Below are 23,178 nucleotides of genomic sequence, written 5' to 3' on the forward strand. Positions count from 1 at the left end.
TCACAGCTATTTGGTGGTAGAGAGAACAAAGCAATGGCATCTGGGCCTTTCCTTTTTGTGGGGAGAGGGATGCTTCAGGAACTGGGGTAGCCTCACTCCTCCATGGGGCAATGGGACTCAGTGGCTTTCTTTTGTTGTCCCCCGGTCTCTGGCACCGTAGTCACTGTGGTGTTTGTGGAATGGGAAACACACAGCAGATACTTCAGTCCGGAGCTCACAGAAATCACCAAACCATAACTGCCCCAAATACTCACGGCAGATTAGACTTCATGTGGTAGGATAAGACAGAAATAAGCTCTTTATGGTTTACCCCGGAAAAGTTTTTAAAAATGTGTTTTAATCTTTTCACCCTAATTAGAAATAAGGCAGAGCAGAAGCATACCCTTGTTCTAGTTAAGCCTTGCACCAGCAACAAATTCTCTGCCGCCATCAAGAGAGCACTAAATTACTCTGAATTACCTGACCTCCTGCAAAGAGGAACTTAGTGATGCTGGACAGAAAACAACCTCCAGGCCTGGAAGGGAACAATGTAATGAGCACCACTATTTTCCAGTTGTATGCATGCTGACACGTCATGGTATGGACAAAGGGTGGTGCAGTCAGGGTCAGTAGTTCACAAAGTGAGCCAGCTAGAAATGGTGGCCAGGATTTGAACCCGGGCTCTGAACACACAGTGCTCTCCTGATTGAACATACCCTGGTGTCTGGGTAACAGTGTTGAGCATGGAGCATCCTCAGTGAGTTGACTGCTTGTCTGCCTTGGAAAAGGCTTCCCAACATTCATTTCCTAACCTTCAAAAACAAAGATTCCAGCTGGGGTACAAATACATTTCCACACACTGCTCTGAGGAACGATGGATGACACTGGCCTGTAGAGATTGCTGTGCGTTGTGGTTTCAAGATACAATGAAGTGTGGTTACAATTAAAAAAAAAAAAGAAAGTGACATTTGGGACTATAACAAGGGCTCTTCTGATAAAGCCACTTGGGTCACGCCAGACCCGGCATGGCCTTTTCTCCCATCTTCTTTCGAAGTGAAATGTTTCCGAGTGTTCCACAGAGAGAATGGTCAGCAAGATGGATACGGGATGTGGTCTCTTGGAGCTTATAACACAGCAGGGAAGACAGGTAATTACTGCGGAAACAGCAAAAACTGAGAGGAATTTTTAGGAGCAATGTCAGTTGTCACAGAGGGAGTCCACAGCAGGCACCTACCCTAGCAGTGCTGGGAAATGCCTCCCAAAAGACAGGGTGCTGTGTGGACTGTGAAAACAAGGTGCCAGCCTGTTTGTCACATGCATTAAGGGTATACACAGTGTGCAGATAGGAAAGGAAGCCAGGCCAAGAGTTATTACAACAGGACAACCAGGTTTCGACTTTGTAAACCGCAGCGTGCCTCTTGCTTCCAACAGCTGTGCTCTGAGGAGGTGGAAGGTGAAGGAGTCACAAGCAACACACTCAGCGCTTGCCTAATGCAGGACTCCTGTCCTGATGCTGGCCTGTCACTGTTCACAGACTCCCTGGGCAATGTCACTCAATGCTAACAGCCCTAGGGCCTACCTCCAGGCTGCCCATGGGTAGAGTATTGTCTCTGGGGCAATTGAGCAGAGTCTGCTTCTGTTTTCTGGGTCTCTGGGGGACTATACTGGATACCCAGGTATTCACTGGCTGCCAGCTCGTCTCTCAGCCTCAGTGTCTTTCAGCGAGTTCCCACAGGCTCCAAGATGGGAACACTGAAAGTGGTGGACAGTTATGGGAAGTTAAGTGCCACCCGGAATCTGCACGTGACATGGCGAGCCATTGAAATGCAGCGTAAGATAATGCACACGGGGCAAATACTGTTTTTCCCATTGGTGTTGGCAGCTGAGCCAGGACACACCAGGCAGCTGGGCAACTGATCCACCATGGAGCTTTGTCATCAGCCCTTAGCAGAGAGTGAAACACCAGCTGATGGATTGATTTTCCTAGGGTCTGCCATAGCTAACAACATGCATCCGTTCTCTATGGAGCTACGTAGATCTTAATGACTACACTTCCCTCTCATTGCAGCAGGGCTCTTTACGTGTGTTGGTTTAGTGGCAAGCCACATTTTGCTGTGGTTTCCCTATGGGCAGAACAGGAAACCAGGAATTCAATATCACTCCTATCTCTTTTGTTCAACAGTGAGGCAATTCTTAGAGCCCAGTCCCCTAGGTCTGTTATGTAAGCAGTTTCCCCTTTCTTGTTTTATCCAAGGTTTCTGCCAGGAGCCCCACTGATGCATACATAACAAACATATGATACATGCTTCCTGATGTGGGACGAATTCAACTGTGTCTGCCATCAGGAGCAGACAAGAACACAGTGGTTGCCATCCCTACTGCTTATCAGAACAACCAGGGGATGTCTTTAAAAGCCTGGTGCCCAAGCCAACTCCCAGGCAACTGGGTCAGTCTTTTCGAGGAGCCAGCTCTTCAGGTTCAGACGCATGGCACAGGTTGAGGGAACAGCTGATCCTTACCACTGGCACCTGAAAGCAAGAAGTGAAGGCAGCAAATACCTACCCCTCCCAGTGATGCCCTCCCCAGTACACTGACTATGGGAGCTGGAGAAAGAAGCTTACTCCTCTAGGCATCAAATATTCAATGCTGCACCACACAAAAGGTTTGCTCTTTGTCTGGTAAATAGGCACGGGTGTCCTCTTCCCATGCCTAGCCTCAGGTCACCACTGACTTTCCCAGAAGCTAACAGGAAACAAAGAGCCTGAAATCCAGTTCTTCCTTCAAGGAACTGCTCAGGGTGTGAGCAAAGCCACCAAAGAAGACTGTTCAATGTGTTCAAAAGAAGAAAAACTGTTTATCTCATTGGCTTCTTAAATGACACTTGCTAATCAGCTGATCGCGGGGCACACATGACACAGTATGTTTCACTCACAGATCTCTACCTGTGGCTTGAGTTCTTTAAATGAGAAGGCAAAGACAAAACTTGGGTCGCTGACATCTTAAGATTGTAAAGTGCACATGCAGGAGATGGTGGGATGAGGAGAGGGAAGAAAAGGAGGGTGTGGAGGAGAAGGGAAAGGGAAAAAGAGAGAGAGAACACAAACACATATCTCCTGACTTGCAACAAACAAACAAAGCCTCATCTAAAAGTCCCAAAGCGCAGAAAGAGACAGACATGGAGAATGGAGAAGGCAGTGAACCTGACTGGGCAGCCTTGTAAATCCAGTCAACTTTGTCAAATGCACTCATCCCATTTCACAATCGGCAATGATTGGAGCTGCTATGCTCTGTCAATATCACCACAGGCCTGGCTTCATGCTGTCTCTCTCTGGTGAAATGCAGGCTGCCTGTTAACACTAGCACTGCCTCCATTCACTTGAATTAGCACAGTGAGAAAGCAGTGAAGAACCTGGGAGGTTGGGATCACAGAAACGCCTGCAGCGTTAAGTGAGAATTGGGGCTTGCAAACCTGAAGCCTCTAATTAGAGATTAGTGTGACAGCAAGTCCAATAACCTGACTGTCGGAGGAGAAGTTAGTGACATTTTCATTCCTGTTATCACCAAGCAATCTTCTACCGTGAAGGATGTTTCACGCCGAAAGTAAGCTTTTGGTCCAGCCTTTTAAGTGTGATCATGGGCTTGACCAAGACTCTGAACTACACATTTGCTCATGCAGTACAGGCAGTACACAGAAAAACCCAAACATGAACACCCAGAGGAGTCATTTGTGCTGTTCCTAACACTTCAGCAAAAGAACAGCTATTTGAAAAACCTGAGTCTTAATAAGATAATTAATGTAGCCATAGTAGCAAGCACAATGTATTTATGGAACACATCTGGGTGTTTCTAAATTAAACTCCTAAAGTTAAGTTGAAAACATAATTGAGGGGGAAAACTCTCCCTACCTACCTACCTACCTACCTACACACACACACACACACACACACACACACACACACACACACACACCCACACACACACTTTCTTTCCTGACTAATGGTTTTCATTTCTTGTGCCTCTCAGTGTTTAAGTCTTCATTTTCACACGCAGGACTTGGTGATCACCAGGTGAGCACCCAGGGAACCTGAAGAGAAGCTTCCTTCCTACAACAGTGGTTTCTTCCAGGTGAGTTTATGGATCTGACCTGCTTCCCCAAACAATTGGTTATCAGCAGCAATATACTCTGCACGGATATGATCAGTAAAGTTTGGATATTAAAAATCTGAAAATAAGTGTTTTGTTTCGGTGTTGCCCCCCCCCCCCAGGCCATGCCCATACCTGTTCCTGGGAGCCCAGTGGTCAGTGCAACAGGTACGGGTGGGGTGGATATCTCATTACATTTCAGTTTTGGCTTTCAGAATCAAAACTGCACGGAAATCAGAGCACTTCAGGGTTGGACTCTCAGGAAGTTCAAGTGAAACTACACAGCAGGGACCTGAGCCCCAGCTGGATGTCCTTTCATCCCCCACCCTCACTCCCGCTCCAGGGTCCCAGCTACAAGAAATGGGTGTCAAGCCTAAGACAGCATCTTTCTTATTTGGGTAGAGATTTCCTTCATTCTAGATATTCCACCCCCAATCTAGTAAATGGTTAAGAGGTAGTAGGTTCTGTTTTCAAACTTGATTTTGCTGTACAGTACTTTTGTAAGCTAAATTTTGGAGATGTCAAATTTTGACAGCAACAAAGGGCTGCTAATGGTTGAAGAGAATATAGATGATAAACACAACATAATCCACCCACTCAGTCTCTGATACATACTTTGCAGCACATATTGTGTGTCTGATGCTGTGGAGGGCCCTGGTTTTAAAGAATGAGGACTTTCTGTGTGATGAGGATGTCAAGAGTCTGCACCCAACAAGCGAGGGCTAAGGTCTGCTCACTTCATGCTTCATGAGGATGTTTTGCAAACTAACTGGCCCAGTCCTGAGGGACAGGGAGGGGAGATGGGGAGGGTGGGAAGTCAGCAGTGGTGACAAGAAAGCTCCTTGCAGAGCGCAGAGCTGCTATCATTTGAATGCAGCTGCCAGGAGACCGGATGACAGAGCTGGGCACAGAGACAGGGTGGCTATTGCGTGAGGAACACGGTGACGGTGAAACCAGATGAAGGAGGATGGCGTGTGGCCCATGTAAGGGTTCCCATTCAAAAGAATCATTCAGGACGTCCTCCTAAAATGACTCAACAGGAAGTTGCACAATACTCAAGTTCACAATATTCAAGTTGCCATGCTTTCTCGTGAGCTGCAGGCTCCAGGGGCCTAGGAACTATTTCTTCATGGTTTTTCCTACCACAGCGACTGCAGAATATAGTGAGACGCTCAAAAGACATTTATTGAACAGATGAGTAACATATGATAGGATTAGAAGGGGAAAGAACATGATCTCTGAAAACCTTATTGACAAAAGAAACAAGATTCTCAGGGGCGCAGCAGGGTAGGAACAGACAGCTCGCCACTGAGTTCTTGGACCTCGTGGTGGACTGGGCCACTTCCTTCCCCACTGCAGGGAGCTCTCTCTCAGTCTCACTGGTCAGTGAAGCCAGCCCTGTTTGTGCTTGGTCATGTGTTAGGGAACCGCCATTACCCTTTCTACAACCAAATATAAAACCCACAATCCCACAGCCTCATCCTCCCATATTATCACTGAAGCCAGATCGAAGCTCCAAGGCGAATATCGACTGAGAGGCAATGACGCTGTGGGGTGCCTTCAGGCAAACACAACACAGTGGTCTACTGATACTACAGTATTTGGGGGTGGGGCGGGGTGGGGCTGGGAAAAGCGCTGTAGACTGTCGTCACAGCTTGTGGAAAGCAAGCTAACGTTTTCATGAGTTATCAGACCCCTAACAGAGGCCCATAACACATAAGCAGCTACTTGCAGCACAAGATCCTACCAGAAGTCCATCTCCCTCAAGAAGCAAACTCTTGTCTTGTTCTGCACCCCAACAGGCATTTGATTGGCAGGTCTTTACCCTGCTCAAAACAAAGCCAACAATTATAAAACTAAGGTGTCCTCAACATTTTGCCTTCCTCTGTTTGCTTTCAATGAAACAGAACCCTGACGGATGAAAACAGATTCTATTGTTTTAAAATACTGCCGCCGGAGTCTGCTTTTCCTTTTTTCAGATCTCAGCATGTAGAGGGAGGTGGTGGTGCTGGTCCGCCTTTAATCCTAGTACTCAGGAAGCAGAGATAGGTTTTCTGAGTTCCGGAGTTCTGAGGGCAGCCTGGTCTACAGAATGAGTTCCAGGACAAGCTACAGCTACACAGAGAAAAATAAGTGTCTTGAAACCCCCAACCCCAAAAAACAAAACAACTCAGCATGTGAATTTATATTCAGAGCTAGAAAATTCAGCATGTGAATTTATATTCAGAGCTAGAAAATTATTGCTAGGGCAGGTGATGTTTGTCAGATAAAGATCCTGAAACATGTGTGCACACAAAAATGAGAATAATGACAAGCAAAGCGAACAGTTAGTGAATGTTTATAGTGAACCTGACTCCGTGCTCAGTGGTCTACGCTCATTTCAATTACTCTTGCAATGACCCTCTGGAGCACAAGTTATTATTACCATCGTGTTTCCGGTCACTCTCAGGTGAGTCCAGGGTTTGAGATGAAGCTCTGAAAGGTCCTAGAGTTGGTAAAATGACGGAAGTAAACTGCTAGCAATATGGCACAGTGCCATTCTGTCTGTTCCATGGAGGTCTGTCCATGCCATTGCTGCCTGGTTTAATGGCTGAACTCTGGACAGGAGTGGCAGTTACGTTGGGCACTGGAGGTGAGTAGGATGGGAAGAAACGGAGTTGGGAGCACTTGACTACAATGAGGCTGAGAGGCAGCCTCCAAATCTCAGCTGATAGCTTCTCCCTGCTCAATTACCAGGGCTGATCAGGAGAGGGTTGTAAAAAACGTGCTATAAAGTGCTCCTGTGCGAAAATCACCTGCCGAACTGTTTCATCAGCAAAAGGAAGATGCTGATGCTTCAAGCCAGCCAAGGTTTCTGCTCAGAGCTTGGAGCCCGTGTCCGCCTTCCGCCAGCCACCTCTTCTGGCCTCTTTCTTTTGGCACAAGGATGGCTATGCGGTGACAGGTCTCTCAAGACAGAGGCTACACAGTTTAGGTCAGCCAGACCACTTCTGCCTTTGCAAAACAGAAAGTGAATTTTTTTTTTTTCAATGTATTTTTTTTCAACAGGGTATTACTTTTAAATGTTGGCTAAGGGCGGTCTGAAACCAGCTGTGCATACGTGGGGAATATGGAGAGCCCTGCAGGTACTCGATTTTGTTTCATGGCTGAATTGCTACCAAAACAGTCCTGGACACAGTGCCCCACAAATTATTTTTCCCTTAAACTGATTTTTCCAGTTAGTTCTCAGTATTAGTTACAGAACCGTCTATTATTTTCCCCATAGGGTTTTCCCTGCTCACAATCCCTAAACAAGCTACTAAAAACCCCATTTTCTCCCCACAGAAATATTTCGGTTATTGAGGCCTTCTCCTCCCAAAATTACCTCCTGAGAAAAGCAGTTCAGTGGTCAAACATCCCTGAATATTTTCACATTAAATTGGGCACGCAGAACTTGGCCCTTGATAGCTTAAGGCTGTAAAGCAGGGCTCTGGCTGACTGCTTCCCATGCTTGTTTTCCACACTAGCCACCCCTTTGCCATTTAAATGAGGAATTCCACGTGAGAACCAGGCTTCCCTGGTTAGGGGACATTTTATAGCAAGGGACCTTTACTGAAATAAATCACTCGCATCACTCCTGAACTAAGAATTTCAAGGATTGTGGCAGATGAGGAAGACAGTCTTGGGAAGTGAATTTTTGATAAGAAATGAATTAATTTGGTTATTTTCATGCTGTGGACCAATAACAGCCACCGTCCACTGGGCCCCTGGCCTGAAGGCAGCTGGGTAATCAATGGATCCCACAAAGGCAGCTCTCCGCCCCTGGCAAGGCTCTCTGATCTTTTTTCTTCGTGGACTCTTCACGCCTGTGTAATTCTAATTTATGTCAACCAGAAATCAAAGAGATTCCAGGAGGCTTTGGTCATAGGACATTGGAGTGGACCTTTCACAATCTATTTATGTCTAGTCCTTGAGTAACAGGGCCCACATAGCCTTCCAGACACCTCAACTGGCCAAGGAGAAGGCGGACACCTCTTAATGGCGTGGGTGGGGGCAAGGCAGAGTGGCCTAAGGTGTACACCGGGACATTTTCTCCTAGCTCCTAACCCTGCAGGAACATAAGAACTAAGCATTTTAAGTGGATGCTTTGCCAAGAGCGGCTCCCTCAATAACGCTCTTTAATGATACCCCAGACGCTGGCATTTTCAAATCAAATGAACAGTGTGTAAAATTAGTTCTGCATGAAGTTAAAAAAAAAATGGAAAGTGAAAGGGAGCTTTTAAAAGCTCCACATTTCTCCATCCAACTGCTTTTCACAAGGGTTTGGCATTTGAGAATTGCTACGTTTACCATGTTATTCACTGCTCATAATTCAGGCCTGTGTCTCCAAACCTTGGTATTAACACATACTGCAGAGGGTTCCAAGCCAGCCAAGTTGCCTCTGGCGAGGTCTCCTTTTCCAGCCAATGCTGTTCCGCTGTGCCCGCTCTCCTCATCAACCCTCGTTACCCCAAACCTTTTTCATTAACCTTGAACACTGCATTTCCATTTGCCCTACAGCTTTCCCATGCATTTTCCCCTTTCAGTTCTGTTCCCTATCCAAACTGCCTTGTAAGAAATGAGGAAAACATCGTAAGAAACACATCTATACAGTCTAGATTCACGGAAGTGGTGAAAACAAGTTCTATGGACAAAGTCACTACGCACTGTTTATAGTTGTGGAAGCTAGAGCAAACACATTGCTTTTTATTACAGTTCCATTGGTTACCCCAAGTATTTTTAACTAGGTCACTAAACAAATGTGAGTCAAACTGATAGGTGATTTCAGGTCAACTCTAATTCCCAAGGTCAAGTAAGCCTTTGAACAGTGTCTAAGAGTATAAGCTCCCCCCAATTCATCAAAGCAGTCTCACACAGCGATTTCTTCTCTTGGTTTTTACAATGCATTAAAGTTTAGGAGATTATGTGGCGTCAGCTTCAAAACCTTTTAACATGCTTATCCATCCAGCCATCGGAAAAGCTACTCGGAGACTTCTTAATGCACTTCCTAACTTTACAGCTGCGTGGGGAAGGCTCCAGTTGTTGGAGAGCTGGAGGCCTCCTCCCCGGGACTCAGCAATGTTGCAGCCAAACGAATTTCCTGCAAATTTACTTAGACATTGATAATCCGAGTACATGCTTTTTCAGCTGCAAAGAATATGTTTAATGCTTTGCATCTGCGGGCAGGGGGAGGAGATAGACACAGAGATATTGAGATTTTCCTACAACAAATAGAAGGCATTTTGTTATTATTGTTCTTGTAACCTCTTAGAAGCAGAAGTAGGGAGGGTGGTTCCAGTTTGGTGAAGTATAGCCTCCAAATTAAATACAACCAGCCCTAAGTGAAGCTTGCATGTGAAAGAAGATATAACTAGACTCTACCATACCTTTCTCTTCTTAAGAGAGTCTCACTCTGTACCCATGAATGACCTGGAACCACAGTCTATACCTGTCTCCGCAACCCCCCTCCGGCAATTCTAGGACTAAAGGAATTCATCCTCAAGCCTAGCTGACTTTGTGATTTCTCTCTCTCTTTTGTTTTTTGAGACAGGGTTTCTCTGTATGGCTTTGGTGCCTGTCCTGGAACTCGCTCTGTAGACCAGGCAGGCCTCGAACTCACAGAGATTGCCTGCCTCTGCCTCCCGGGTGCTGGGATTAAAGGCGAGTGCCATCCTCCTCCCCCTCCCCCCATGACTCTCATGATTTCTAAGGACTAGAGAACTCCAGAATATGAGTGGAGAGACTTACACACTCACAGACATGTCTCTCCCCACACAGGGATCCTGCTGACCACATTCTTGGGCAGGTGGCTAATTGTGTGGATGAAGAAGTCTCTGGCCCTTGGCTGGCTCCAGATGGTGTGCGGAAGGAAGGAGGTGGGAATCTGTAGCTCACGAACTTTGTTAGTGGTCTGCAGGTCTGGCTGAGTTACAGCAACACAGTGATAAGCATCCACTTGGGTTGTTTGATGCTTTGTTGGCATGATGACCAATGTTTGGGATGCACATCAGAGCTTCTCCATGCTCGGCCCTGGCTTCTCTGTTTCCTATCTCCACTCCTGTTTGCCTTATTTCTTCTTGCTAGTTTCTCTACCCATGCCAACAGCCTTATAGTCATAATTTCTTCATCTCTGTGATGCAGCAGAGGGTTAGGAACTTTTATCCAAATGTTTCATGGAGACTGGGTTTTTAATCAATGAAGTGTGTGGAAAGTAGGATTATTGATCTCTTTCTACAGTTTTTCTGTAGGAAAAACTACAAAGATATTGTCTACGAGTCTGAATCTATTTTATTTCCTCTTTAAATTTGCTTCCAAAATGTGGTTTCTGTGTTTGAGTATTGTATATTGTATTTTGAAATTCACATATCTCAGTATAGTACATATTACTGTAACACTGAGAAGGACAATAATTCAGGATATTTTATATATGATTGGCATCATTCTAAGCACCTTATATACATTAATTCATTTAAACACTCACAATTCTACAAGACCGGGACTAGGATAATATTCATTTCACAAAGGCTGTAGGAAGCTTTGTTTGGGATTACTCCACTATTAAGTGTGGAAGCCCAGATTTGAACCCAAACCCTGGCTCCAGTGGACATTTAACGATGGCTGACATAAAACAAGGTTTGAAATCTGAAGAGCTCTGTAGTTTGGATTTTCCATCCGACTTTCTGTTCAAGGCGTTGCTTGCACATTGTGTGTGGCTTGGAAATGTCTTCTGCTCTCACGGAGCCCTTCCTGTTTGCCCCGGAGCTGACTGAGTCTCAGGAAGGCAGACGCGAGGCTGAGCTCCTTGGGCAGGCTGAGGCCAGGCGGCACTGTGTCAGAGGCGACAGGCTCCCGTCCCGGAGCAGTCCTCTGGCTTGAGAAAAGGTTCAAAACTGAACACAGAACAGGCTGCAACCCTTAGGGAACGCAACTAATTGGAACCACCTCTCCACCTCATATTGCGGTAATTTGTGCTTTTTCTTTAACCTAAAATGTTGATCCGTAACTAGGTGTGGCCTTGTCTTCTAAGCGGAAGCAGACCTTCAGTATAAAAAGCATAAAGAGGGTGGGCTGGAAAGGGTGCTTCTAAAGTCGCTCACTTTGGAGTCCTTGGTGTGAGACAGCATTTATGGGCATGGCTTCTGGTGGAGGTGCTTGCCTGTCACTGTGCTGTTTCCAGAGTCCTCTGTGTACTGCGGACCCTTTAACTGTCAAGTGACAAGGCTAGCAGCAGCGTTCTCTTAGCCAGTGATGAGTGTTGAGGGAGACTTGCTCCTGTGGGTCTCAGTGCTGTTGCTAAGATACAAAAGCAGGTAGCTTTCTGCGCTGGGCTAAGATAAAATGCAGTCCCTAGAACATAACTGGCAAAGGTCTAGAACAGTTGAGATTTTATAGCCTCGGAAACAACAATGACAAAGAACACAAGGGATTTGGGCCACTGTTACTTTTGCCCCAGATTTGTCTCGCATCAATTCTTGTGACAGATTTGTCCCTAAGCATCATCGCAGGAGTAGTACACACATGTGAACTGGAGTGGGCGCCAGCACTTTGTGAGAGCACATCTCCAGGTGCACCTTTTCAAACAAGCGACCTTGGCAGGTTCAACAAACACCGGGATCAGACCAGACCTCAAAGACTAGTGAGTGGCCCTCTGCAGGACACTGGAGTTTCGCAGCCTCCAGCTTCTCCTGCGACAATGCAATAAAGAACTGATCCTTTGATCTGTTATAGGGACTCATGGAGGTCGCAAAGGAGAACACATTTACTCAGAGCTCAGTGGTCTGTACAGATGCTCTCCATTTCCTCCTCAGTCTTCAAATGTTAAGTGCAGCACCGTTCCTAAACTCATGCTCCATCCCTGACGACGGGGAGGCTCTGTGGAATTTTGGCTGGCCCTCTGGGGATATTTCACAGCATGTGATAGGAGAGACAACCTGATACGCAGGGAGACACAAATTGGTTCCTTCTTGCCGCCAATGGCCAGAACACATACGTGTGCAGAAAAGGAATGAGCACTTATGAAAAGCCAATTTGACACTTTACTGTTACAGGAAATTTAAACTCTGGAGTTTTGTTTGTTAAACCCTACAGATTGCAGTTTGCATGCAGCCTTTTAAATTCTGCTCTGTGGATTTAGGAACAGGAAGCTAAATTCTATGATGACACTCTGTGTGTGATTATCTTACCCCCTTTAAAGTACAAAAACCCAGTATTAATCAGAAATACAAAAATGATTCCAGATTACTTTCGCAAACCAGGGTAAGAGTGCATGGCTAGCGGTGTGCAGGAGCACGTAGAAAGAGAAAGTGGCATTAAGCTAGTTACTATAGCAACCACATGCAGAAAACAAACAAGTCCACCTTACTTTGTCACATCTCATCAGTCCCAAGTATCTCAGGGATTTGCTGCTCTGTGCAATCAGGGTGGCTCCTTGATCTGTGATTTCTTTACACCATCCAACGTCCACCGTCTCTATGGTCACGCTGTATCGCCCAATGGCGATCAGTGCTGCCAGGAGGAACAGGGAGAAAGTGTTGACATTAGCAGTGTAAGGGACCTACCTCAGCCCACGATGACTCCTGGGCTCATTTCCTCACTGAACCTGTTCCTGAAATGCTGTGTGCAAATGAATGTTTATAAACTAAATTAAATTTGAAATGCTTTAAGAAAGCTCGCCCTATGACAAACCCCAGTGTGCGGTGAATAATCATTCGGTAATTTCCCTTTCATTGAACACAATCTTTTTTTGGCTTGCTCACTTCAAGGTTACCTATACTTTCAAGCATTCATATTTGCAGGAGGAATATCACAAGTAAATTATAGATGGAGCATTGTAAAAGCCCAAGTGCTATCTAAATTTTATTCAAGGTAACGATAATACTTTTTTAAAAGAATTTAAAAAAAGAACGACATGAACATCATTTTGAGGTGTGTTATATTACATGCAAATTTCTTTATGGACCAGTGTAATTTTTTCCATCTGTTTATGACCTGTAAAATGTAAGAGCATATAATATTTTTCACATTAGTTCTTCTTGGGGCTGTTGGGAATTAAGAGTACATTATACATATAGTTGAATTTAATTGGTGCCAGGCTAGAGTGCAGTAAAGGGAATGTATTTGTTATGGTAAATTTCCTTTCCATATCAGAAATCTTTCTATTTAATATATAAAAAGAGCCTGCCGTCTGCACACCATGACGTTATCTTTAATGTTCTTGATGCTTTACCACAGTACTACTACTAAAATGCAGATGCCTATGATATAGTCTCCGATGGACTTCAGTTACCCCTGCACAGCTCCGAAACCCTTTACCCTGCTAGAGCCACAAATCAGCAAACGGGGTTCTTCTTTAGGGGCGGTGTGTGGTTTGGTAGGCGAGCATGGCTCTAACATTTACAAAGCAGATAAAACATACTTTAATAGCAGCAAGAGTGATGCTACCATGCATTGCTCTGTGAATGGAACCCTTGACAATAATGCCACAGACATTAGAAGGGGAAGAACAATTGTTTGCTGGTTACTTCCTTATTCTGATGACATGGTTTGACTTCTGGAGCTATGGAGGTGGGAGGTATTTTCTAAACTGTGCAGAATAAATTTCTCATGTAAATAAATACAACCCCGGGAAACATCACTTGGCAAAAACTCTGATAACCATCTCAGTGATTATTATTTTTTTAAAATTATTACGCCCATACCCAAGGGTTCCTGTAACAAAGTACTTACAGGAACCCAATGTTTATATAGCAATCACAACCCCAGGGTTTTCAATTAAAAATACCACAGAGACTTTTCTTAAGTTCCTCAGAACACCAGTATTCATTAACACCTGCAAACTGTTTGCATGCACTGAACAGCAGTAGTAGAAACATTATCCTAGGTTAATCCCATGGGTGTCCCGGAAAGAAAACTGTAGGTCATGGTCCCATGGGGTGTCACTGGGCCCATGCTGTGCTGAGCCAGCCCCACCCTTCACGGGCCCTGCCCCTCAGGGGAAAGCCCCCTCCCCCAACTGGGAAAGATGTCCCCACCCCTCACCACAGGCATGCATGTCACCTGCTCAGCACACCAGAGCTCACTCTGCTGTTGGGGTCACAGGTGAGTAAGAGAGCAGCAGAGCTGACCCAGTCCCCCTCCCCCCCAAACACACACAACAGCAATCTAGAGAACGTGTGGCCCCAGCTCCGAGGGCCTGAGACCAGGAGACCTGGCCCTCTCCTTGCTGTGGGCTGCACTGTGTGCGTTAGCTGAGGCAGTGCTGGAGAGCTGTCAGGGAGCCACCATGAGGGAGAGCGGGCGGCTGACCAAACCAGCTACCACCCAGGCCCAGAACCAGGGCTACGAGTCGGCCCACTCCAGCACCCAGCTTATCTAGGAACATGTGAAGGAGACGGACCCGCAGATGCAAACCGGCAGGCTCTCCACAACACAGGACAAGAGGAGATCCAAGGGGAGGTCCCATGAGAGCCTAGTTCAGAGCAGCAGCAGCAGCCAGAGGCCTTGAGCTGGACCAGTGACTCCTGGTAAAGATGAATGGACGAAGGGGTAAACTGTGTCAATCAATGGGCCACACTACAGCTTGCAAGATGAGACTCTTCTCCCTTCCCCCCCCTTTGTTTGTTTGTTACGTTTGGTCTTTGGTTTCTTTGGGGGGGGTTGCAAGGGCAGAGGGCACAGGGTAGATGGAAGGGGATGGGTGGGATCAGAGTGCATGACGTGAAATCCACAAAGAATCAATAAAAGTAAAAGGAATTGAAGAAAAGGAAAGAAAGAAAACTGTTATTCTGTCTGGCATTGGCATCGCTTTCCCTGGCTAACAACACCCTGCAGATCTCCTAGACTAAGGAAGTCGGAGGGGGCATGAATGGAAGCCCCTCCAGGACAGTTCCTATGGTGGCATGTGGAGGATGAAAATGTGCAGGTTGCAGGTGCCCGGGGTGGTAGGTTGTCAACAGCTGTTTTCTGAGACTTAAGGCTGGAGCACAGGAGGAACTTTCACAGGCTGCCATACAGGCAAACGAAGAGTTAACAGCAGCTGCCCGCCTGGTCACTTGTGTCCAGAGTTTTCCCTCTTCCCTTGTCCAAATTAAATTATACAATAAAGGCAGCAACTGCGGGTAAATCAGGGCATTTAGTTTTGTTTTTTTGCTGTTTATTGGAGTTAGGCTTCAACTTCCTTATTTTGACATTGCTCATGTCTTCAGTGATCCTCAGGAGTGCTAAAGCATTTCCATCAACACCTTGCGGGCTCCTTTCCACAAGTTGGGGTCTGGACTACGGATTTGTGGCTAAGAATCTAATTTAACCTTCACAGTAAGCCCGTGGACTCTTCTTATTCCTGCCTCAAAGATGAGCACTTCGAGCCACATGGAGAGCGAGCAGCTTTCATACTGTTGTAAAACAGTGAAGGTGCAAACAGGGTGTGTTAAGATGGAAGCCAGCACCTAGTCCTATCTACCAATCAGATACACACAGCACAGCCACCAGGCGTGACGACATTCTAACAGGGTACAGCCTAGTGGTACACTACTGTGAGGCGTCCCGAGCCGAGGTGCTGGCGATGCAGATGTTCCTGGAGCTCAATGCTGGCGATGCAGATGTTCCTGCAGCTCAAGGCTGATCGCCTCTCCTGGACAGGGATGACGAGCAAGCAGCTACAGTCACCATTAATTCTCCATCGCTCTCTACTCCTCTTCCTCATTTCCAGATCTCAAGTGAGGAGAATCATCACCCGGCCTTTCATCTCGCACTGGAACAATGGCTGCTATGCAAGGCAGTATGACTAGTACCAGCACGTGCCTGACACAGACGGGTTCTTACACATGCTGTAAATGCGCAAGCCACCACTGCCCCTGCCCCCTTTGTGGTGTGAGGGTACCAGCTGGACCTAAGCAATTCCTAATGGAATTCTCCTTAATCCCGTCAGTAGCCTTGCAGAACAAGGAGCATTTGAGAGAAAAAGAACTCAGCTTAAGTAGTTCACAAAGGCCAGCTCTAACAAAGAGGTACAGCCTCCTCCCAGGCTGAAGTCAGCTTCACCTGGAGGAGATGGAGACTGAGGCCGCTCTCTTTGACACTATTCAAGACCTAAATACAGCGTATGGAGGCCAAGTATTTAGTCTGTGTTGATAGCACTGGCTTAATGGAAATTTTTGATCGCAACACACACACACACACACACACACACACACACACACTATGATGCCTTTAACAACTTCTTCACTGCTGCTCATGAGCTAGCTGTGAAAATGTAATATAACTTCAGGTTCACCTCTAGCCACTCTGTTGAGTAGATGCCTGACCTCAGGGTGATACTTAACTTATGTGAGACACAGATTCTTCACCCAGATAATAGGGATATTGACTGTATGTCTCACCCACTTCACAGGTTCAAATGAGATAATGCATGGAAGGGACTTTTTTTCCTACATAAATGTCACAGTTTGTTTGGTGTTTCTGCAAACTACACTACTGAGCAGTTGCTACAAAAAGGAAAGGCCTGACCAGGGCCTGGAGGTGCTGGTCTGAAATGCAAGCTACTTGAGAGGCTTAGATGGGAAGGCCATAAGATCAAACTGGCCTGGCTACATGGTTCAGGGCTAACCTGGACAATTCAGGAGCCTATGCCTGATGTGAACGAGGCTCTAGGTTTTACACCTGTATCACAGAATAAAACAACTTCATGAGGTCAGACAAACCTAAGGCTCTGGGGGCATCATGTGAGTGAGTCCTTGAACTGCACACTCTCTAGTGGGGATCATGGTATGTAAACTTCACCTGCGTTCATAGGCCTGTAAATGGGAATATGTGGCTGCTACCTAAAACAGGGCTGGTGACACACAATACACATAAATAAACAGTATTTATGCGCCTTGGAAAAACATGAACATACATCCAGTAACCCATGAAAGCAGATGCAGAGGATCCACAGCCAAACACTGGGTTGAGCTCCTGAAGTTCTGTTGAAGAGGGGGAGGAGGGATCATATGAACAAAGGGGGTCAAGAGCATGATGGGAAAACCACAGAGGCAGCTGACCCGAGCTAGTGGGAGCTCACGGACTATGGACTGACAGCTGCGGAGCCCCCATGGGACTGAACTCGACTCTCTGAATGTGGGTGACAGTTGTGTGACTTGATCTGTTGGGGGGGGGCTGGCAGGACGTATCTGAGGGGCATACACTGGCTTTTTGGAGCCCATTCCCTATGGTGGGATACCTTGCTCAGTCTTGATACAGTTATACTGTAAAAGGAACAAAATATTGCAATAGTGACAAAGGTAGTCCTCATTCACAAAAGAAAAAAAAAATGCAGTGGCAGTGGGTAGATCCAGAAGACACAGCCATAAAGGACGATCAGTGTGAATGATACATGAATGATACATCACACACACACACACACACACACACACACACACACACACACACACACACGTGTCTCCTGATCATTTACTCAGTAGTATTCCTGAAAAACTAAATAAACTCCACATTATCATAAGAAAGCATCACACTGTGGACCAGCGAGTAAAGGTGCTTTCTTTGGAACCCTGGAGATCTGTATTTGATTACCGGAAGCCATGCAAAGGTGACAGAAAAGAACCAACTCCACAAAGTCGTCCTCCTACATCCACATGTATGCTGTGGCATGCACACCTACATACACACATCACACAACAACAATAAAACCAACAACAAAAGTAAATGCCACATCATATAAGCTCAAATGAGACACATTTTACAAATTAACAACTCAGCAGTATTTATCGAAAGGGTTAGGGCAGTAGAAATAAAATCCCAAACAACAACAACAACAATAAAAACCCAACAGAAATAAGTACCTGGCCATAAGCCAGAGGAGACTGAAGATTGCGTGACAACTAAATACAAATGACAGTGAGACTGGGCCCTGGACCAGACAGGGAGATTAACTTTACAACGGCAAGACTGTGGCCAGGGAGACAGATGACTCTGTAGTTCAGAGCTCTGGCTGCCCCTCCTGAGGACCAGCGTTCAATCCCCAGCACCCATCTGGCATATGACACCCTGGCACAGACGCACATGCACGAAAAACACCAGCATACATAAAGTAAGTCATTAAAATAAAAGCCCAGTAAGATGAAGACAAGTTTAGTTAACAATATTTTTTCAATGTTAATTCTCCAGCTTTTCCAATGTTATTACAGCTATGTCTGTTGTCAACATTCAGGATACTTGATGCTTACAACATGTGATTTCTACTATTACTTTTAAAGTTTTTGTAATATCAATACTTGTTTCAAAACAATAATTTAAAGCATGGACAAATGGACAAAGGATGACAAACGGATGAACTAAGCCGAGAAATAAAATTTTCTAAGTGAAACTGGTATTATTTCCACAGCAAAAGAGCTGATATATAAATGTTAGGACTAAAAATACATCTCCCCTCACGGGAGGATGAGTCACACAGGCATGCTAACGAGGGCCCTGCAGATGCTCGCTGCACACCCTTCTTAGCTCTCTCCCGCCACCGAGCTGGGCGCTTCCAATAAAATCAGAGATGCTCTCATGCTTGAAAGGATAGGGGTTAAAATTTAACAGCAGGATTAACTTCTTTCATGTAACACTCGGATAAAAGCCATTTGTAAAGAAATTTCTTGGCACACTTACAAAGAGATAAATATGAAAAAGTGCCTGTCTCTGTGGAAGCCACAGAGGCCACAAAAACAAAGAGATGACACTTTGAGAGACATTTGTTGCTGTGCTGATGGTCCCCGAGACGACTCCCCCGCCCACCAGGAGTAGACTTCACCCTGGTGGTTCAGGAGAATCACAGGCTCCTACTCAAAGCAGGGGTGCCCAAGTGCGGCCCTGGAGGGTTGGCTTTAGAAGTCGGAACAGCTCCTTGGATCCTCGTATGCAGCTGGGGGCTGAGATCCTCTGGATACATCGACCTACAACTCCGGCAAAGTCAGTCAGTCAACTAAAAACAAAGCGCTGACTCTGACGGGTATAAACAATATGTCCTCTCAGACAGGCTACTTGTCCATGATCTCACACTTGGCTAATCTCTCTATGCCTTGTCCACTTTACGCACCACTGCGGACTGACTATGTGTAGTTTAGCCGATGCTGACTGCACTCTATGACAAGCTTTCCTGATTCTGCTTTTGTAAATATGTATGTTACTGCCTTGCATTTACTTTCAAAGGTAGCATGTAGCAGGATTTTCTGCATCTTATCATCGTGTATCCACATACCTGTCTCCCTTTAAGGAGATTGTGAGCACCCTGGGGCACTGAATTTGGACTATTCCTTTATTTACGAACACTAAATCTCTGAAAATAAAACTTTAGGCATCAGTTATTTTTATCCACAGCTCTAAAGCAAATGTAGAGAGCTGCCCATGAGGAGCGGTATGGCGGTCCTACTTGTCAAGCCCCTACTGTCCCTTCCTAAGCAGGGAGAAGGTCCATGCTGACTTCCAGTCACGGATTGGGTACTCTGAGAATTTATATGAACAGAGTTAGACAGCAGAGTGCACTGTGGCTCTCTGGCGTTGCAGTATGTGTGTGAGGCACAGCCACACACTCGCCTATGCTGGTACAGTGCCATCCTCGTCCCCAGTGCTGTATAGTACTCCATTCTCCAGGTGCATTCGCGTGATTTACACTGGGGGCCACTGTGGACAGGCAGCTGTGCCTCTACACAATGCAGCATTTACGTTGTTCTGCAATCATGTTCTCACTTCACTTGGGGAATGCAACCAGGAACGGAAGCCCGGGCCATTTGCTGACAGACTATAGACTGGATGGGGCGGGGGCAGCGGGGGGGGGGGGAGTTTAAAGGGGATTGGAAAGGAGTTTTTAGGAATGTCAAAAGATCAGGTGTGGTGTGGTGGTGCACACCTTTAATCCCAGCACTTGGGAGGCAGAGGCAGGTGGATCTCTGTGAGTTTGAGGCCAGCCTAGTCTACAGAGCGAGTTCCAGGACAGCCAGAACTATAGAAACCCTGTCTCGAAAAACAAATAAAAAAGTAATGTCATAAATCTGGGTGTGATAGCATATACTTGTAACCTCAACTCTTCCGGAAGTAAAGTCAGGAGAATCATGAGTCTGAAGCAGCCTGGGCTACACACTGAGTTTGAAGCCAGTTTGACCAACCTAATGAGACCCTGTCTCAAAAGCAAGCAAAGGGTTGTGGGAGTATCTTGCTGCTGTGGTGCTTGCTTAGGGTGTCCAAGGCCCGTACCCATCTACATTGCTGCTAAATACATTTTTAAAATAGCAAAAACCAAACAAATAAACAAAAAACCAGCACTTACACAAAGATTCTTATATGGATTTTTACCAACTTGTTCTTTGTGTTCATGTGTGTGTAAGTGTCTTTGTGTTGCTAGGAATACATTGGTTTCTTCTACTGCACAACATAAAGACTTTGTTAGCATTCAATAACCTGTTCATTTTTTTTTTTAAAGTACATTGCAATTCCATTTACCCAGGAAGGGTTTTGTTATCCTTCAGAGTTCATATTCATTCTTCTACTTTTAAAATACTATTTTAGTATGCTGGCCACTGTGATGGCTGCAGATATCTTTGGGGAGATTACAGGGTAATATGTATAGCATGCAGCATTATACACAGGGTAATATAACATTCAACATTAGGCTTTTCTAAAAGGAAAAAGGAAAGGGCAGAGCTTAAAGGGTTGCAGCTAAGCAGGTCGCTGAGTTTTACTAAAACACATAACTTAGACCTCTGCATTCCCTTCAGTGGGTTTTCTATTGAGTCTAGAGTGCTCCAGGCAAACACTCTTACTTACTGGTGTCAATATTCAACCTCTCAAATCACTGGGAATCACATGGGAAGAGCACACTTGCAAAAAAAACTAAAACTAAGCGCAGAATGCAGCTCAGTTATGTGTCCCTCACTGCAACTGTAGCATCTGTGATTGGGCTCCCATGGAGAGTGACTTTTCCTGGTAATTTTTCCTTACGGGTGATGGGGGATGTCCTTCTGCATGCTGTGAATATACTTCTCCTACTAGTTGATGAATAAATCTGTTTCAGTCAATGGACAGGCAGGACATAGCCAGGCAAAACATATAGGCGGGGCTAGCAGATGAGAATTCTGGGAAGAGGAAGGAGAGAGTGAGTCTCCAGAGAGAAGCCATGTAGCCACCAAAGGAGTAACATGCTGGAGCATTACAAGTAAGCCACAACCTCATGCCTACACACAGTTTAATAGAAATGGGTTAGTAATTAAGAGAGAGCTAGCCAATATGAAGCCTGAGCCATCCTCCAAACCGTTTGTAGTCAATGTAAGCCTCTGCGTGTTTATTTGGGATTAAATGACTGTGGGACTTGGCAGGACAGAAACACCATCTGCACAGAGGTATGTCTTTGCCATTAGGAAAAAATAAAATAAAAACATGAGATTCAAAGCACTTCACCTGGAGCTGCTGTGGTCCTGAAGAAAACAGAGGACAGTAAATTATCTGTGTTATCTTTGTCCCTCATTTCCTTATCTTCTTCAGAACATTACCATTGACGGACATTTTGCATTCTAATATATCTGTTCATCTATCAGACATCTACCCCCAAATCCAGAAGTGAAGCCTGTGTATATCATTGGGAACCAAACTGTAAGTTTCAAAAATAAGAGGAAAAAAAATAAATAAAAGGAGGAAAAGGTCGGGAAAGAATAGAGAGAGTAAGCAACAAACAGAAAGCATGTGGTGTTAAGAAATGAAGTATCCCTTCAAACAGCTCAATCACATAAGACTTTGTCCCCAGCTGGTGGTGCAAACGTTAGGGGCCTCCTTGGAGGAAATAGGCCAAGGGGCGCCTCGCTAGAGGCTGCCTTTTGTCTGGGTCCACTGTGCTTCTATCTGACTCCCTGGCACTGTGAGGTGAGCGGCGCCTTCTGCCACTGCGGCCTGAAACACGTGAAGCCAGGAGCCCACATAGCCTTTCCTCCTGTGTGGCACTGTGTCAGGGTTATGAAAGTCCAAATGGTACTGGAAGGAAAGAAAGCCCAAGAGCAGAGCATACCAGTGCAGGATCACACGGCAGGATTGCAGTCCTGGATCTGCTCGCTCTGGGTGCTCACGTGTGAGGGTCACAGGAAAGACAGGCAAACCCAAGCTTACCTTGAGGGCCAAGCCACGGCCTGACCTTTGGAACTACAATTTGCATTTACCAGGGCCTGGGTCCTAGAGGTGTATCCACACAGGGATATATTTTGTTAAATGTGTAAGACACCTCAGGATCACCCTTGTAGGGACACCCCAAAATCTAATATATTCTAGGGTCTGTGAAACCGTGCCTCACTCCTTGGCCCCATCATACTCGGATTTCCGTGGTTAGGGAACAGGTGCTGGGTCTCTGACATGTTTTTCTGTATTATCAAATGGTTGTGGGACACAGCCAGGTTTAGAAATCACTGAAATAAATTTTAAAAGGAAAAAAAGAAAAGAAATCACTGAGAAAAGAGTAGACTGATCTGTTTAATGAGTCCCTGACATCTAGGTAGTATTTTCTTCCTGGTACTTTGCCACCATTGATTGGGACATAAACTATATAACGCCATGTAGCTTGGAAAAAGCTGACAATTGGCAACATTTACTTCCACACTGCAGTGATGAATCACACAGCCCTCTGTGCCTAGTAATTAACTATCCATTTGTATGGGCTGGCTGTACCAATATAGTACTCTTCAACAAGGAAGGAAAGGAATTTGGACAGAACATTAACAGTTGCTAATACCAAGCAAATAGAGTAAATTGGATTTATTAAAAAAGAGTATCTGTGTGGATTTTTACCCACAGAGTTGATATAATTTGTCTAGCTTTCTAATTATAGCTGGGACAGCAAATGGCTGAACCCGAGGACCTCTCACGGTACCTAATAAACTCTTACTTACAGGGGGAACATTTCTAGGGCTGGAGAATGACAAATAATTTACTAAGCTTTTCCTGAAAGATAGCGAGAGGTGTCTCACCTATATCCAGCTGATGAATTAGCTTTGGCTAATAACCAGTATCATGAGACAGCAAAGAAGC

The 23,178-nt window shown here is 45.5% G+C and overlaps 1 protein-coding gene across 1 annotated transcript in view; it reads right to left on the reverse strand.

The window, feature by feature from the left end:
- The window catches only part of Fbxl17 (F-box and leucine rich repeat protein 17), a 364,268-nt gene that overhangs the window by 8,409 nt on the left and 332,681 nt on the right, over positions 1-23,178 (reverse strand). The window contains exon 8 of the mRNA XM_051190877.1: positions 12,503-12,645. Within this exon, the coding sequence (XP_051046834.1) occupies positions 12,503-12,645 (143 nt within the window). The remainder of the gene's footprint in view (positions 1-12,502; positions 12,646-23,178) is intronic.

Source organism: Phodopus roborovskii, unplaced genomic scaffold (assembly GCF_943737965.1).
Source record: "Phodopus roborovskii unplaced genomic scaffold, PHOROB, whole genome shotgun sequence".
Lineage (NCBI taxonomy): Eukaryota > Metazoa > Chordata > Mammalia > Rodentia > Cricetidae > Phodopus > Phodopus roborovskii.